Consider the following 16976-nt stretch of genomic DNA (forward strand, 5'->3'; position numbering starts at 1 on the left):
CACCCACTACTGGACCAGAACCCCGATTCAACCCACTGGACCCGCTTTGACCCAGTTGTCGAAAATCACCAAAATACCCCAATATTCTCCAAAATTACAAAATTACCCCTGCCTCCCAATTAAATTCAATCTTATCTTTTCATTCGCCCTGATCCGAAGAATTCGAATGGGGGAGGAAAAAGGAGAGAGGGCGCTGTTCATCGTCTCTGATCTCCGTCGAACAGAGTAGTGGCGGGTGAGTCTCCCACTCTTCGGTTTCTTTCATTCTTTTGTCTCATTCTTCTCCTTATCCCTTTCCACACTTCTCTCCGGTCGTCATCTCTCCTTTCATCTTCCCACCGGCGGGAGTGGAAGAGTGCAGCGGCGGATCTGAATCCGACGACATTCTCGTTCTCAGAAGACCCCTCTCCTCTCCGATTTTTATTTCACAATCTCTCTTTCTCCTTCATTATGTTTCCTTCCCCATCATTTCCCGCCTCTCCTTCGTCACCTCTAGTCTCCTCAACTCGTTCCCCAAGCCCTGTTTGATCTATTGAGTTAGCAGAACCAACCGTAGTAGAGTCTACCTGGATCTATCTTCTCACAGTCTCCAACGAGATCTCCACCTCAAGAGATTACTTCTGAACTATCCCACTGAGTTCCTATCCATAAGCATCACTGTTTGCAGCATCTAAAGGAGAGAGAGGTTAAGAACGATGTGGTACCGTCTCCTTTGTTCCGTCGACTAATTCCAGGCTCAGACATAATTAGGTAAACCTTGTTATCCCCCACTTTGTAGTTAATCTCCTTTTAGTTCCTTTTTTTTTTCACAGTAGAGTCTACCTGGATCTATCTTCTCACAGTCTCCAACGAGATCTCCACCTCAAGAGATTACTTCTGAACTATCCCACTGAGTTCCTATCCATAAGCATCACTGTTTGCAGCATCTAAAGGAGAGAGAGGTTAAGAACGATGTGGTACCGTCTCCTTTGTTCCGTCGACTAATTCCAGGCTCAGACATAATTAGGTAAACCTTGTTATCCCCCACTTTGTAGTTAATCTCCTTTTAGTTCCTTTTTTTTTTCCTATTTGTTTTCTTGCATTTTGCGCGATTAGGATTTGAGGGAGAATTAGAGGGTTGACGGAACTCGGTGAAACTGGTTCTATAAGCTCTCGGTGCCTACCCAAACCTGTCGTTCTTGTTCTCTCTCGAGATTTTGGTTGCCTCTGTTGTTTTCTGCAATTGATCTTCTTCCCTTATGATTACAGTTGCTAGCCTGCCTCTGTTTGTTGGTTTTAGTTTTCTTTCTTCTTGAGGATTAGAATGTGTTGATGGAGAAGTTTAATTCATTTTAATTACACATCTTATAATCGTATAGCCTGGCTTGCTGAAATTGCAACTGTTTTTTTTTTTTTTTTGTGTTTAGGAGGAGCTACACAAGACGGGGTAGCTCGGCCCAAGTGTCACAAGAAAAAACACGAATAGAACTTAAATCCCTAGGGATAGAGGGAGAGCAAAAACTGAGAGTGATGAGAGGAAAAGAAAGAGGTTGGTTTGCCATCGGTCCGTAGCTTGATTGGCCTCTCTATAAACGTGGTTGTGGGTGACTCTACATTCCAAATCTCTAGCCAGCTTCAAACACTCCTGGATTCAATCTCCACGAGCAGTCTACTTTGTTCTTTAAACATGAAATCACAAGAAGAGACTCTCCCTTAATGAAGATGGGGAGATCCCTATAGTTAAAAGCAATGTTATGGGTCTCCCACGCAGCCCAAGCCTCCGTTACATTAATTGAGGAATTCCTGATAAAATAAGATTTGGTCTCAAGAACACTCCCCTATTGATTTCTTGCAATGCAGCCAATTGTGCAATCACCTTTATCATTTCTAAATGCATCAAAGTTTATTTTGATAGAATTCCCTTTTGGAGCTTTCCATTTGATTGGCTTCCAATATTTAGTCCGAATAGTATTGGAGTTAGAACAATTGTTAACATTGTGATTAAAATATAGAGACAAAGCTCTATCAATAAATAATGACTGAAGGGTGGCAACAATGGTTATGGAAGGTTTTTCATTTCTATTCTTCCAAATCTGCCACAAGATAAAACAGGATTTCACAAGGATCGTAGAATCAGTCTGATTGGAAAGTAAGTCATCCTCCCTAGAATCAGTCATTTTCATTGGAGTATCTTAATATTTGGGTTTAAGATACTCCCTATTTGTTTAGCAATAGTACAACTTTTAAAGATATGATCTGTCTTCAATTCCATCGCAAAAGCTGCAACCAACATCAATGGAGAGACTTAAAGACCTCAAGAAGGTTTTAGAAGGTGGCCTAGAATTAAGCAACAGGTATAAAAAAAAGTTTTGATTTTAAGCCCCCAAATCTTGTTGACCTGAAGGTTAAGATCACTCTGATCCTTATGCATGATAATAGCTTCTTTGTAGGCCGATTTAACAGTAAAATGTCCTTTGGGATTCAACCTCCAAATCATTTGAGTCAGAGGGGATAAAGATGGTTCTAATGCCATTCCAAATATTGAGGGGAACTAAGTTACAAATCTTATTTTCCTCCTAAATATGTCTTCATGATTAATAACACCACTCACTAGCAACTCCTCATGCTCAATTTCAACCCTTGAAGGGTCTTTATTCAATATTCCTTCAATTGGAGTCGAGTACAACCAGTTTATCTTTCCAAAACTTAATATTTTTTTCCACTGCCAACAATCCAACCCATACCTCTTTTGAGTAAGTCTTTGGAGTTCAAAACTCCCTTCCAAGCCCAAGAAATTCCATTTTTAGGTTTAGTATTCCAAAAAGATTCATTTCAAATAGATGAGGATGTTATAGTTCAGACGATGGTCAATAGATCAAATCAGGGGGGAAGGGAAAGTGTCAATTACTAAGAGTAGTCCAGTTATAATATATATATATATATATATATATAATAAATTGATTAAAAGATTAAAATAAATAAATAATAAGGTGGAAAAAAAAATTGATAAACAAGAAAAATAATAAAATAATGGGGAGGTTTTCTTTCATGTTGGTTTACTTTTTGGTATGCTTTATTATTATTTTGCTCGATTAATTGCAATTCTTTTAATTATGCTTGTTTGAGTTTCTATGTGGGCCCCACCTATTGGACCTAGGAGAGGGGTGCCTAATCCCTTCCCTCTCCCATCCGAGTCTTTCTCGGACTGGTGTAGTCAGTGCCTTGGGTTTTGGAGTCATTATCGAACCAAAATAGTTTTGATGCCATTCTCGGAGGTCTCATCACCTCCATTTCGATAATTGATGGGTGACAACTCCATTTCTGTCTAAGTGAGCTGTTTTCCTGACTTTCACATGTGATGAGGCAGAATGATGAGAATAATTGGCTAGGAAAGACAAATTAACCCAATAAAAAGGAAAAAAACAAATAAATAAATAAATAAACTTAGTAAAGTTATAAAGTGGATAGGCTATTTCGGTGGGTTTAGAGATACGTAGGTGACAAAGGAGAAACAAGCTATTGAAAGGGAAACACTAATAAAAAATTGAAATAAAAATAATAAAAAAGATAAAAACATAAACAGTAAAATAGAAAATAAAAAAATAAAAAAATCATAATAAATATTGTATTTTTATAAAATCAATATGTAGATAGGGATCCATAAGAGAATAACAAAAAAAAAATAAATAGTTAATAAAATTAAGTAAAAATGACAATAAAAAAATGTAAAAATAATAACAATAAATCAAAAACAAAAAGACAATAATAAATAAAAATTGCTAAATATATTTTTGTATTGGCTTGTTCTTGTAACTAGTCAATGACCCCGTACGGGGAATTAGTAATATTAAATTTATATTATAGAATCAATTCTGTTAAATTTATATTTATTAATATTTTAAATAATTATTAAAATTTCAAGAAAAAATAGTTTCTCAATAACTATTAGAATACTGATAGTTTTCGTTTGTTATGATACATAGAGGGTTAAGGATTAGTTGAGATTTATAGAATGTAGGGGCATTTTTTGCATTTTTTTAGGAATGAATTGAAAATGGTGGTAGTGGATTGTGGGCTTTAGCAACAACTTCTCAGAAAATGCCATGTGTTTAGCTTTTTAGAAAAATGAGAATGCCATGTATTTGGATGGTGGGGAGTTGTAGCTTGATAGTGGGTTGTGGGCTTTAGTAGGAATTTCTCAAAAATTGCCACATGTCTATCTTTCTAGAAAATGAGAAGGCCACTTGTCTAAATGGTGGTAGTGGACTATGGGCTTTAACAACTTCTCAGAAAATGCCATGTGTCTAAATTTGAAAAAGCCACATGTTTGAATGACCCCGTTCTAAGTACAGGAATCAATAATTTTAAATTTACATTATGGAGTCAATAATGTTAAATTTATATTTATTAATATTTTAAATAATTATTAAAATTTGAAAAAGTATTTATTTCAAAAAATAACTTTTCAATAATTATTAGAATATGGATAGTTTTCTTTTGTCATGATATGTAGAGGGTTAATGATTAATTTAGATTGATAGAATGTAAGCAGAAGTGGTTATGGATAACCACTTTTTGCATTTTCTGCATTTTTTAGGAATTGATTGAAAATGTTGGTAGTGGGTTGTGGGCTTTAGCAACAATTTCTCAAAAAATGCCATGTGTCTAGCTTTCAAAAAAATGAGAAGGCCAAATGTCTAAATGGTGGGGGGTTGTAGCCTCGTAGTGGGTTGTGGGTTTTAATAGGAATTTTTTAGAAAATTGCCATGTATCTAGCTTTCTAGAAAATGAGAAGGTCACTTGTCTGACTGTTGGTAGTGGGTTGTGGGCTTTCACAGCAACTTCTCAGACAATGCCATGTGTCTAAATTGAAAAAGCCACGTGTTTGAATGGTGGGTGACTATAGCCTAAAAACCTTTCTTTATATAAATTTGCTCTTTCTTCACTTTAAATAATTGTTTATTTGTGTTTTAAGTTCCCATGTGGGCCTTACCTATTAAACCTGAGAGAAGGGGTTGAGATCACATCTCTGCCCCACTGCGTGTCGCCCCACAAATGCCCCACACAACGTGTAACTACCACATGTCCAGTTGCATGTGGTGGGGTGTTCCTATGTGCAGGGCTAACGGGACAGCCGTTAGCTCATCCCGTTAGCCCCAAAACGAGCTCAAACCTTCTTTCTCCCATATTCCCGCCCCCTCAACCTCAAATCAACATTTTAAAAAACAACTCGGAAATTGAACTGTTTTGGCCATCGTTTTCTAGGTCGACAGTTCGATAGTCCAGTTTGAACAAAAGGGTTGCTCTGACAAATAAATTAAAAAAATAAAAAATGGTCAAAATCCATTGAACGGGTCGACCGCCCAGGTCAACGGAACCAATTGCCTAGATAGTTCCTGGGCCGAATAGTCCGACCGTCTGGGTCAATAGCGGTTCGGTAATCTTGCCTTAAATGGTGTCTTGACCCCATTCTACTCCCCTCCGCCCAAGTTCAGATCAAGCTCCATTTCCGGCAACAGTGATCGCTCTAACCAGTTCATCGTTACCATGTACACCCCAACCCTTGCTAGTGTCAGAGATGGAGTTGGTTCCAAGCTTGGGTGGAGGAGAGTAGAACAGTGTCAGACATGATTTGAGGTTCAGGGGGCAGGAATAGGGAAGCAAGGTTTTCGAACTGCCATTGACCTAAACGGTCAGACCATTCAACCCGGGAACCATCAAGGCAACAAGTTCCATTTTACCCCAAACCCGGTATTTGGCCAAAAACCGCTAAAAAAGTCAACAACCCGTTGACCCGGACAGTTGAACCATCGACCTATTTAACAATTTTTTACCATTTTTTACTTTTAATTATTTTTTATTTTTTCAATTTATTTATCAGAATTGGCCATCCATTCAAACTGGACGGTTGGACTGTCAACTTGGAGGCCGGTGGCCAAGTCAATTTTGTTTTCAGGTCATTTTTTAAAACGTTGTATGAGAGAAAAGAAGTTTGGGCTCGTTAGCTCATCCCTTTAGCCCCACACGCGGGAATGGCCCACCCCACCGCGTGTGACTGGACATGTGGCAGTTGCATGTTGTGTGTGGCGACAGGTGATGGGGCGGAGATGCCAACTTGAAGGGGTTAGGCAAATAGGCACCCTTCTGTCATTGAGCCTTACCTATTGGACCCATCCCCACCTCCCCTGTTCTATCGTCACCGTTGCAACTAGGTGCAGTGGCCGATTAGATCGATTCTTCACTCCCAAACTCTTACCAACTTCCTTTGATAACCTTACCATTTTCATCGTCCCTTAGTAAATCCCTCCTTACTATCTCCTTTTCCCTTCTCAGAACCCCCAATCGAACATAAGTCACCTGCATTCTCTCATCCCTTCGCTGTCATCATCGATCGAACAAAGCTGTAGTAGCAAAGTTCAATCTTGGAAGTTAGTTTCCTTTCCACCAAACTGTCGTTCACATCATCGATCATTGCCATTCGCAGTCGGTAACCACTGGCTGAAACAAATCGGGATCGACCCTATTCCTCTTTGTGTCGTTTGCAACTTGGTGTATCGTCTGCAAATCTGTGACTAATCAAGATCTACCCGAGCTCCTTCCACCAAGCCCAAGTTTGCAACTTGGCGTATCGTCTCCGTCTCTCTCTCAACTTTAAAGTGGTTTACGTCCAGAACAGCCTCTGATTGCAACAGACTCTAGTCTCCCCACTAAGGCAGAAATCCCCTTAGGTGAGTACTATTTACGTTGTTTTTTTTTTTTATTTTTTTAGTTTGTATGTCCTCTTGTTTCACCTCATTTTTCATCCTTTGCGGATTGGATAGTGGGCTATGGGCTTTAATAGCAACTTCTCATAAAATGCCATGTGTCTAAATTTGAAAAAGCCACATGAAACAAGAGGACATACAAACTTAAAAAAAAAAAAAGCGTAAATAGTATTCACCTAAGGGGATTTCCGCCTTAATGGGGAAACTAGAGTCTGTTGCGATCAGAGGCTGTTCTGGACGTAGACCACTTTAAAGTTGAGAGGGAGACGGAGACGATACACCAAGTTGCAAACTTGGGCTTGGTGGAAGGAGATAGGGTAGATCTTGATTAGTCACAGATTTGCAGACGATACACCAAGTTGCAAACAACACAAAGAGGAACAAGGTTGATCCCGATTTGTTTTAGCCAGTGGTTATCGATTGCAAATGGCAATGATCGACGATGTGAACGACAGTTTGGTGGAAAGGAAACTAACTTCCAAGATTGAACTTTGCTACTATGACCAACTTTGTTCGATCAATGATGATGACGAAGGGATGAGAGAATGCAGGTGACATGTGTTCGGTTGGGGGTTCTGAGAAGGGAAAAGGAGAGATAGTAAGGAGGGATTTAGTAAGGGACGATGAAAATGGTGGGGTTATCAAAGGAAGTTGCTAAGAGTTTGGGAGTGAAGAGTCGATCTAATCGGTCACTGCACCTAGTTGCAACGGCGATGATAGAACATGGGAGGTGGGGATGGGTCCAATAGGTAAGGCTCAATGACAGAAGGGTGCCTATTTGCCTAACCCCTTCGAGTTGGCATCTTCGCCCCATCACCTGTCGCCACACAACATGCGACTGCCACATGTCCAGTCACACGCGGTGGGGTGGGCCGTTCCCACGTGTGGGGCTAAAGGAACGAGCCAACGAGCCCAAACTTCTTTTCTCTCGTACAACATTATAAAAAACGACCTGAAAACAAAATTGATTTGGCCACCGGTTTCCAAGTTGACGGTCCAACCGTCCAGTTTGAATGGATGGCCAATTTTGATAAATAAATTGAAAAAATAATTAAAAGTAAAAATTGGTAAAAAATCATTAAATGGTTTGATTGTTCGGGTCAACGGGTTGTTGACTTTTTTAGCGGTTTTTGGCTAAATACCGGGTTTGGGGTAAAATGGAACTTGTTGCCTTGATGGTTCCCGGGTTGAATGGTCTGACCGTTTAGGTCAATGGCAGTTCGAAAACCTTGCTTCCCTATTCCTGCCCCCTGAACCTCAAATCATGTCTGACACCGTTCTACTCTCCTCCACCCAAGCTTGGAACCAACTCCATCTCTGGCACTAGCGAGGGTTGGGGTGTACATGGTAACGATGAACTGGTTGGAGCGATCACTGTTGCCGGAAATGGAGCTTGATCTGAACTTGGGCGGAGGGAAGTAGAATGGGGTCAAGACACGATTTAAGGCAAGATTACTGAACCGCTATTGACCCAGACGGTCGGACTATTCGGCCCAGGAACTGTCTAGGCAACTGGTTCCGTTGACCTGGGCGGTCGACCCGTTCAATGGATTTTGACCATTTTTTATTTTTTTAATTTATTTGTCAGAGCAACCCTTTTGTTCAAATCGAACTATTGGACTGTCGACATAGAAAACGATGGCTAAAACAGTTCTATTTCCGAGTTGTTTTTTAAAACATTGATTTGAGGTTGAGGGGGCGAGAATATGGGAGAAAGGAGGTTAGAGCTCGTTTTGGGGTTAACGGCTATCCCGTTAGCCCTGCACGTAGGAACACCCCACCACGTGCGACTGGGCATGTGGCAGTTGCACGTTGTGTGGGGCGACAGGCAGTGGGGCAGAGATGTGATCTCAACCCCTTCTCTCAGGTCTAATAGGTAACGCCCACATGGGAACTCAAAGCACAAATAAACAATTATTTAAAGTAAAGAAAGAGCAAATCTAATATATATAAGGTTTTTAGGCTATAGTCACCCACCATTCAGACATGTGGCTTTTTCAAATTTAGACACATGGCATTGTATGAGAAGTTGCTGTAAAAGCCCACAACCCACTACCAACATTCAAACAAGTGTCCTTCTCATTTTCTAGAAAGCTAGATGTGGCAATTTTTTGAAAAATTCCTATTAAAACCCACAACCCACTACGAGGCTACAACCCCCCACCATTTAGACATATGGTCTTCTCATTTTTCTGAAAGCTAGACACATGGCATTTTTTGAGATGTTGCTGCTAAAGCCTACAACCCTACCAACATTTTCAATCAATTCCTAAAAAAATGCAGAAAATGCAAAAGGTGGTTACCAACAACCACTTCTGCTTACATTCTATCAATCTCAATTAATCATTAACCCTCTACATATCATAACAAAAGAAAACTATCCATATTCTAATAATTATTGGAAAGTTATTTTTTGAAATAAATATTTTTTCAAATTTTAATAATTATTTAAAATATTAATAAATATAAATTTAACATTATTGACTCCATAATGTAAATTTAAAATTACTGATTCCCGTACTTAGAACAGGGTCATTCAAACATGTGGCTTTTTCAAATTTAGACACGGCATTTTTTGAGAAGTTGTTAAAGCCCATAGCCCACTACCACCATTTAGACAAGTGGCCTTCTCATTTTCTAAAAAAGGAACAACCTCTGATCGCAACAGACTCTAGTCTCCCCATTAAGGCGAAAATCCCCTTAGGTGAGTACTATTTACGTTTTTTTTTTTTAGTTTGTATGCCTCTTGTTTCACCTCATTTTTCATCCTTTGCTGATTGGATAATCGAAATCTAGGGAAGAACTGATGGAATTGGCGATGAGGTTCAATCGAGCCTGTTCCTGTGAATTCTCGACTAACCCGATCTCGTCATCATCTCTCTCACTGCGTTAATTCCTTTGAGTCTACTGTGGTTCTTAGTTTTTCCATGGTCGGTTGCTTTTTTACTAATTAGATAGTAGTCTTGTTAACTTAATTCGAATCATGTTTATGCTGATTTGAAGATTGAACCTGAAACAGGTGGACAATTGATGAGGTTTAGATAATTGTTTCTTATTTCCAAAATATAGATAAAATAAAGAAAAGGGAATAGAGGGATGACGAAGATGGAATATTAGAGTAGGGGTCGTCTCTGTGCTTGCAGGTTTGGGCTGCGAAAATTGAGGGACCTAGAGGGGTAGAATAGCTTAAACATAAAAATATAAAAAAATAAAAAAAATTGGAAAAATAGACCTGTTCATGGGCCGGGCTCGGGCTGGGCTTTTACTCCTCATTAACAGGATTTTTTTAGGCCCAAGCCTGAGCTCGGCTTGCCCAACGGGCCTACAACTTGGGCCTGAGCCCAACCCTCATAAAAAGCTCGAAGCCCGGGCCCAAGCCCGAAGCCCAACCTAACAAAAAGATTGATTTTTTTTCACTTTTATTAAAGATTGCATCGTGAGTTCACCTGAGTTCGGCAGTGAGAATGAGTTTGCCGGAGTTCACTAGTGAGATTGAGAACATTGAGAAGTGAGAAGATGGAACAGGGAGAGAGAGAGAGAACTCACCGTCGGAGTTCACTGGTTGCGTTGGTGTTCACTAGTGAGATTGAGAACATTGAGAAGAGAGAGAGAGAGAGAGCTCACTGTCGGAGTTCATTGGTGGCACCGGTGCTGAGTTTGCCTCTGAGAGGGTTCGTCGGTTCTTGAGAAGCTGAAACTTGAGGGTGAGAATGAGATGAGTGAGAAATGAGAAAGGTTAGTCGATTTAGGATTATTAGGGTTTAAAGGGGATATAAAAGTCGGGCCGGGCTTTTTTGATAAATCCAGCGCCCGGCCTGGAAATAAATTGAGTCGGGCTTTTAGGCCCGAGGTCAAGCTCACGGGCTAAAAATCTTGTTCAAGCCCGTCCGGGGGATAGGTTGGGCCAAGCCAGCCCGCCGGGCTACCTGGCCCATGAATAGGTCAAGTAAAAAATATCAAGTAGAAGGAGAAATAAATAGCACAATAAAAATTAGGCAAAAATGAAACAAGGAAAATAAGCTAGTAAAAGGAGAAACAATAATAAAAAATTCAAAAATCAAAAATATATAAAATCAAAAAGTTAGAAAATAAAAAAAAATAAATAAATAAAAGTAATCCCTTAAAATGACTATATAAATTGGGTTCCATAAGAGGGAACACAAACAAATGATAAAAAAATAATAAATAAAAATAAAAGTATTGTAAAAATAAAAAATAATATATAATAATAATTAGGGGAATTCTCTTATGTCAATTTGTTCTTAACTGGTTTTGTCTTCCTATGTTATTGATGCCTTTAGTTAATAAAATGATTATATGTTCGTGATTGTGCTTGTTTGGGATCCCATGTGGGCTCCAACAATTGGACCCGGGAGAAGGGTGTCTAATCCCTTCCCTCTTCCATCCAAGTCTTTCCCGGATTGGTTTAGTTAGTGCCTTGGGCTACTGGACTCGCTATGAATGAAAATTAGTTTTAATGCAATTCCCAGAGGTCCCATCACCTCCACTTCTTAAACTGATGGGTGGCGACTCCAATCAGCCCAAGTGAGCCGTTTTTCAATACTCACAGACCGGTGACTCCACTAGAGAGTTCTTGGACCATAAATGGGCCCACATAGGGCCTGTTTGGCTTGATTGTTTTCTTTGTATATATTCATATGAAATTTTCCGACGGTGATTTGCAAAGCTACAATCACCTCAGCTAAAGAAGGTTCTCTCTCCCCCAACAAATCACCTCAGCTAAAGAAGGTTCTCTCTCCCCCAACAAATCTCGTTCAAAGGGACATCGTTATCACAGTTGTATCGCATGGTGATGACTGAGAAACTGTTGGTGAGCGAAAATGGCGGAAAGAGATGGACACGGATAGTGAATGTTTAAGTAAATCATTACCGAGGATGGGTGGAGGTTCAGGATGGAAGGGCTTTTGCACCCATGAATGCCCTTTCTTATTTTAATTAACAATCAGAAAGACTTAATCTTGCCCAAAAGAACTTTCATTTTTCAGAATTAGTGCCATTAAATTGCCCTTTTTATTTGGTGTTTAAGGCACTTCATGGAAACCCAGTACCATGTTCGAGTTTATATTTATTCGATTATCAGCATTCAGTCCTTCATGCTTCTAGCTGGCACTGCAGCCTTTGTTCATAGTTCTTCGTTTTCAAGTGAGGTCAGTTACAGATTTTCCTTTATTTCTTTCCATTTAATGTTTTTCCTTTTATCTGGCAGTTACTTGGATTATTTCAGTTACCTTGTTCATGGCATTTCTTTCTATGCATTGACTACATATTTTTCATAGTGATCAACTACGTTCTGTTTATTTGATTCCCTAATCTTAAGATAAGATTTCTTATGGTAATGATAAAATTATCAGTTACTCTAGTATCAACATATCAGACTATATCAGTGTTTAAGGATTAACTTTAGCAGTTCTAAGCTCCACATACCAGGTTTTTCTCTAGAAGAAAACAATTAGATTAGAAGATTAAGGATAACTTCCAGTAATGTTTAAAAACCATTCCAAACATAGCCCAGAAAGCTGGTTGGGTATGGGACTAAATCGTTTGCCCAGTAAAATGATCAAAACCATAAAAAACATAGGAGCAGGTTCATTATCTGGTGTTAACCTGTCCAACCATTATCAAGGAGAAGTTGAAAGCAATGATTTCTAGTATTGTGGCTAATGGATTTAGATGACTATACCAACTGATTGGCACCCCAATTCGTACATTCTCTACTTTGTTGCAGCAGAGACCCGGGATCTATTTCCGTTGCCTCCAAGGTTGGGATAGTTTTAATGGGATGGGGGATGGGCTACCCTGTTGTGTAGCACACTGTCAAATTGCTTGGAATAAAAAAAATGTAGATGACTAAGGAATCTAATATGTGTCCTGTATGGAAAGTGATCATAGCATCAATCTCCTCTAGGTATGATAATGCTTTTTTTAAATCATGCTACTTTTTAATTATTAATGCTTCTCTTGGCACTAATTTTTGGTGATTCTTATTCATTTTCAGAAATTCTTATTCCGAACCTTGTCTAAGTAGTACAACTTGGTTTTATTTAGTCTATTTTAAGTTCAAATACTCAATTAATGTTTATTGCTTGGGTCTTTTTCTTTCATTATTCACTTTCTTTCTCTTTTTAGAAATCTGAAATATATCTCAGCCCTAAAGCCTCTTGTTGTCTGGTTGTCCAGCTCCATTAGCTTGTAAGTGTGGAGTAGTGTTTCTTTTTTTATTAGAAATTGGAAGAAAGAATGGGAGAGTGGTTACAAATTTACAATATTCTAAAGATGTGCCCTATGCCCCATATTGGTAGACTAGATTCAGCCTAGCTACCCCCTAACCACATTTTGATGTCAAATGAAACTAGTTATTTCAATAATTAAGGATGCCATTCTGAAGTCTTTCTTTTGGTGCTTTGACATGATTCCTAGTTTGTTGTTCTGAGGGGTGCAATGTCAACTAAGTATATGCTTAAGACAGATCAACACTGATACTTATTCTAATGTCTAGAAATCCTGGCTTGAGGATCAACACTGGTTTCTTTGTGTCTGAGTTGTAATACCCAATTTTTTAGTTCAATTTTCAGATTTTGGTCTCAAGGGTGTGGCTTGTAACTGCTTTAATCTCTTGTTAATAAATCTATTAATTTGTTAAAAAAAAAGCAAGACTGATACTTATTCAAGTAGATATTAAACCTCTTAAGTCTCTACTCTATGTTCTTGATTTGATTTTTAGTTCTTGGAGTGAAGCCGTAATTTTGGTTATGGTTCTTTTGCACAAGTCTCCAAATGTTCTTTATTGTTGTTTGCATGGTTGAATCTAGGGGTGTACAATCTGTTGGTTGAGTTAGAACCAAAGGCCTAATCGACTATTCAGTTTGACCATTTTCTCCAATCGAACCAAACCGAACTAGAGCTCAGAACCAAACCAACCCTAACCAAATTCGGTTGGGCCCTCATTCCACATAAATGATAAATAATGATTTTGATTAATAAGTGTTATTAATTAAAAGTTAGAATGGCGCCAAAGCCCATTGGCTTTAATTATTTAGCTATTATTAATTAAAATCTAGAATAGGCCCAAAGCCCTATGCCAATGGAGAATTAGCAAATTGACCATTATTCACAAACAATTAATAACTAGCTTAGGTTTTAATTAACTATTATTAATTAAAAGTTAGAGTGGGCCTAACAACCAATGGGGAATTGCCAAGTTGACCATTAGGAAATATAATAATTAATTACCATAAAGTATTAAATAGAACAACAAATATTTAATATACTTAATTAAATAATAACAGTAATTCGGTTTTCATTTTGGTTTGGTTAAAAATCTCAGCCAAACTGAACCTAAACCAAATTTCTATAAAAAACAAAAACTGAACTGAACCAATGCCAGAATTAACCAAACTGAACTAGCTTATTCGGTTCAGTTTGGTTTGGTTCGATTTTTTGTTTATCAATCGAATTTGAACACCCTGGTTGAATTGTTCAAAAAGCTAATGTTAAGCCCTTGTTTGTGATCTTTCAATCCCACACCCCAAAGTTTCAGTCTCTGTTAGCCAAGCCATTCCCTTCATCACCCAGTTGAAACACTTTAACTAGCTGAATTTTCCAGCAATTGTGATTCCTTAAGTCTCATCTTTTTTCAACCCTCTTAACATCCAACAAATAGTAAGCTTTAGATTGCTTAGTCCAATATTTCTTGTCTTTTTTCCTATGCATTCAGATTATTATGTTTTTCCGTCACAAATTACAGGCAAAAACCTCCAGAAAATGCAATTAAAGGGAATTCTTGAAAAAAGTAAACCAAATTTGCATATTCCAAACTCTAACTTAGTATATCACCCATACAATCCCTACCATTACATGTCTCTTATGGCATGACAGCTGCTAATATATTGGTAGGCCATCTTTACAATCTACACAATGGAATCACAAGTATGTGTAATTTTGTGTTAGCTTTAATTCATCACCAGGAAAAAAAACACCCCTAAATTGTCCAAAAGCCTCCAGTGTTGCAATGCTTATCATTTTTCTCTTTGTCATCTTACATAATTTTAGGCCTAACTGTTACTTTATTAGTGTCTTTATTTTCTATCTCTTATGCCTTGTTCTCCCCTATGCATATTAATTTCAGGTAGGCAAGTGTAATTTGGATTCTGATTATGACAACCACCCTAAACGTGTCTCTGCGCCATGCTCATGGAAATTTCTTATGGAATCTTACTTTGAGAAACATGATAGCCTCATGGATTCAGATATCCAAGCTTTCTTTGTACATGAACTTCACCCTGCCACCTGTGAAGTAATTCAACAAAATCTGAATTCTTTGCTTAGAATGTCAGTCCTGCATCGAAACTTGATTGGAGAAGGTTCTCATCGTCATCTATTTTCCTTCTTAAAATTTAATGTTCTGTCAGAGGCTACATTTGAGCTACCTGCACACTTTTGTGAGGCTATAATTATTGAAAGATTACCTCATGGAATCTTTGCGGACCCATTTGAGCTACAACATCTTATTGAACGTGGTGGTAATGGACTTCCCTTTATTCTTGGAGCAAGATCTTTGAGTTTTGTCATGTCAAGATTTTAGTTGAAATGTTTGTTGCAGTGTTTGTTGATGCCGCTGTTTTTGGAGACACTAATCTGGAATTACCTTCAGTCTTATCCAACCGATCAATTGTTGAGGTTCATGTGGATATTGGTAACAATTTTTTAGCAACTAATAAGGAAGGGGTAGAAATTAAATTGGAGCTCCCATTACATGCACGATATCCTGTAAGTTTGAATCTCACATATGAGTAGGAAATAAAATTATCATATCTTGATATGCTAAGAGTTCACATCACTAGATAAATAATGGAATCAATTTTCCAGCCAATAGGTAATATGCAACTAATCCAAAGAATGTAACTACTGATTAAAGAAAAAAAACTGGACGGTTATACTAATAACCAATACTCTTTGATGGTCTAGAGTCCCTAATTTCTAATTTCCATGTTATCTGATATTTTCTGGAAGCATGCATACTGATAAAATTGCATGAATCAAGGAGAAATTTGCTTGCATGAGAATTCTAGTTGATCCCTAATTTCTAATTTGTTTGCATGAATCAACTGTTCTTTATCAAGAATATGCGACTCATTTTAATTTTTGGCTTTCCTAACCGTCTTTCAAATCATTTATCTCAGCATCCTCAATCCACCTATACTTTATTAGTCTGTAAAAATGAATAAATGATAATTCACATTAAAAGTACCATCCACCATATCGTTAATATAAAAAATAATTATTGAGAAGTTATGGTCTTTTGAAATATGTTATGTATTATTTCCTTAAAGACATGTAAGGCAAGATAATGTCGATCCATGCAATCATTTAAAATTTCTTCTCTGAGTACAATTTTGTTGGTTGTATTTGTATTTGTTTCAGTTTTGTTTGTCTCGTATAAGTTAAAAGATGTGTTATGGTTCTATTTTTTATTTTTTTTTTCTTGCAGCCCCTTGATGGAAGTGGTTATTCAGAAGTTGAGATCAATAAACCAAACTTGTTCGTGCATTGTAGCGTGAATGAACCACTGCAACAACAGGATTGTTTATGGTTGTTAATAGATGAGAGCACTCAACTCAAGACTAGCACAATTGTTTGGAGAATACCTTCTGGAAATGAGAAGCATGTCAAAGTTGTATCTCTTGTTACCTTTACTGTGGCCTTATTGTCCACCCTATTAATTGTGTTAACATCCATATATTCTTCCCATGTTAATAAATACTAAAAGTCAATTTATGCTCAATTAAGACAATTAAGACACTTCTCAGTGTGGGCTCATATCTAGGCATTTTTATGCTACCATATCATATCATAGGAATGGGGATAAACATTACCCTAGCTAATTTAAGCCTGACCATCTAGTGGATATGCTTTGGTTAAGGGAAACAATGTTTCCATGAAATGTTAAACAATGGATATGGCACTATTTACCCCATATATTTGGGGTAAGGATTATAGAGGTGTAAACGGATTGAATTTGAATTAGATCAGGCAATATCTGAATTTGAATCTGATTAGAAAATCTAATATTCGAATTTGATTTGTTATTTGACGGATATTAAAAATTAATATTTGAATTTGAGTTTGATTAAATATTTAAAGATTCCATTCCATTTGATTCGAATTTGATTAATTAATTATTTTAGATAACTAATAAATATATAAAATAAATAT

At 37.7% G+C, this 16976-nt stretch overlaps 1 protein-coding gene across 6 annotated transcripts; it reads left to right on the forward strand.

Moving 5' to 3' along the window:
- Nucleotides 1–136: 136 nt before the first annotated feature.
- On the forward strand, nt 137–16562 carry LOC104610968 (phosphatidylinositol-glycan biosynthesis class X-like protein). Of its 6 annotated transcripts, none has more exons than XM_088891273.1 (6): nt 137–1006; nt 1407–1528; nt 11791–11911; nt 14890–15283; nt 15364–15530; nt 16252–16562. In XM_088891273.1, exons 3-6 carry the CDS (start codon nt 11798–11800, stop codon nt 16525–16527), a joined length of 951 nt encoding a protein of 316 aa, XP_088747399.1. In that variant the 5' UTR covers nt 137–1006; nt 1407–1528; nt 11791–11797; the 3' UTR covers nt 16528–16562. The 6 variants fall into 6 exon arrangements, with proteins under 6 accessions (XP_088747399.1, XP_088747400.1, XP_088747398.1 ...); XM_088891274.1 differs by lacking the exon at nt 1407–1528 and having other exon boundaries at nt 137–750; nt 843–1006; nt 11446–11911; XM_088891272.1 differs by lacking the exon at nt 1407–1528 and having other exon boundaries at nt 137–750; nt 843–1006.
- The last annotated feature ends 414 nt before the right edge of the window (nt 16563–16976 follow it).

The sequence above is a fragment of the Nelumbo nucifera genome, chromosome 7 (genome assembly GCF_055504915.1).
Source record: "Nelumbo nucifera cultivar China Antique chromosome 7, China Antique-T2T, whole genome shotgun sequence".
In the NCBI taxonomy this organism is placed as follows: domain Eukaryota; kingdom Viridiplantae; phylum Streptophyta; class Magnoliopsida; order Proteales; family Nelumbonaceae; genus Nelumbo; species Nelumbo nucifera.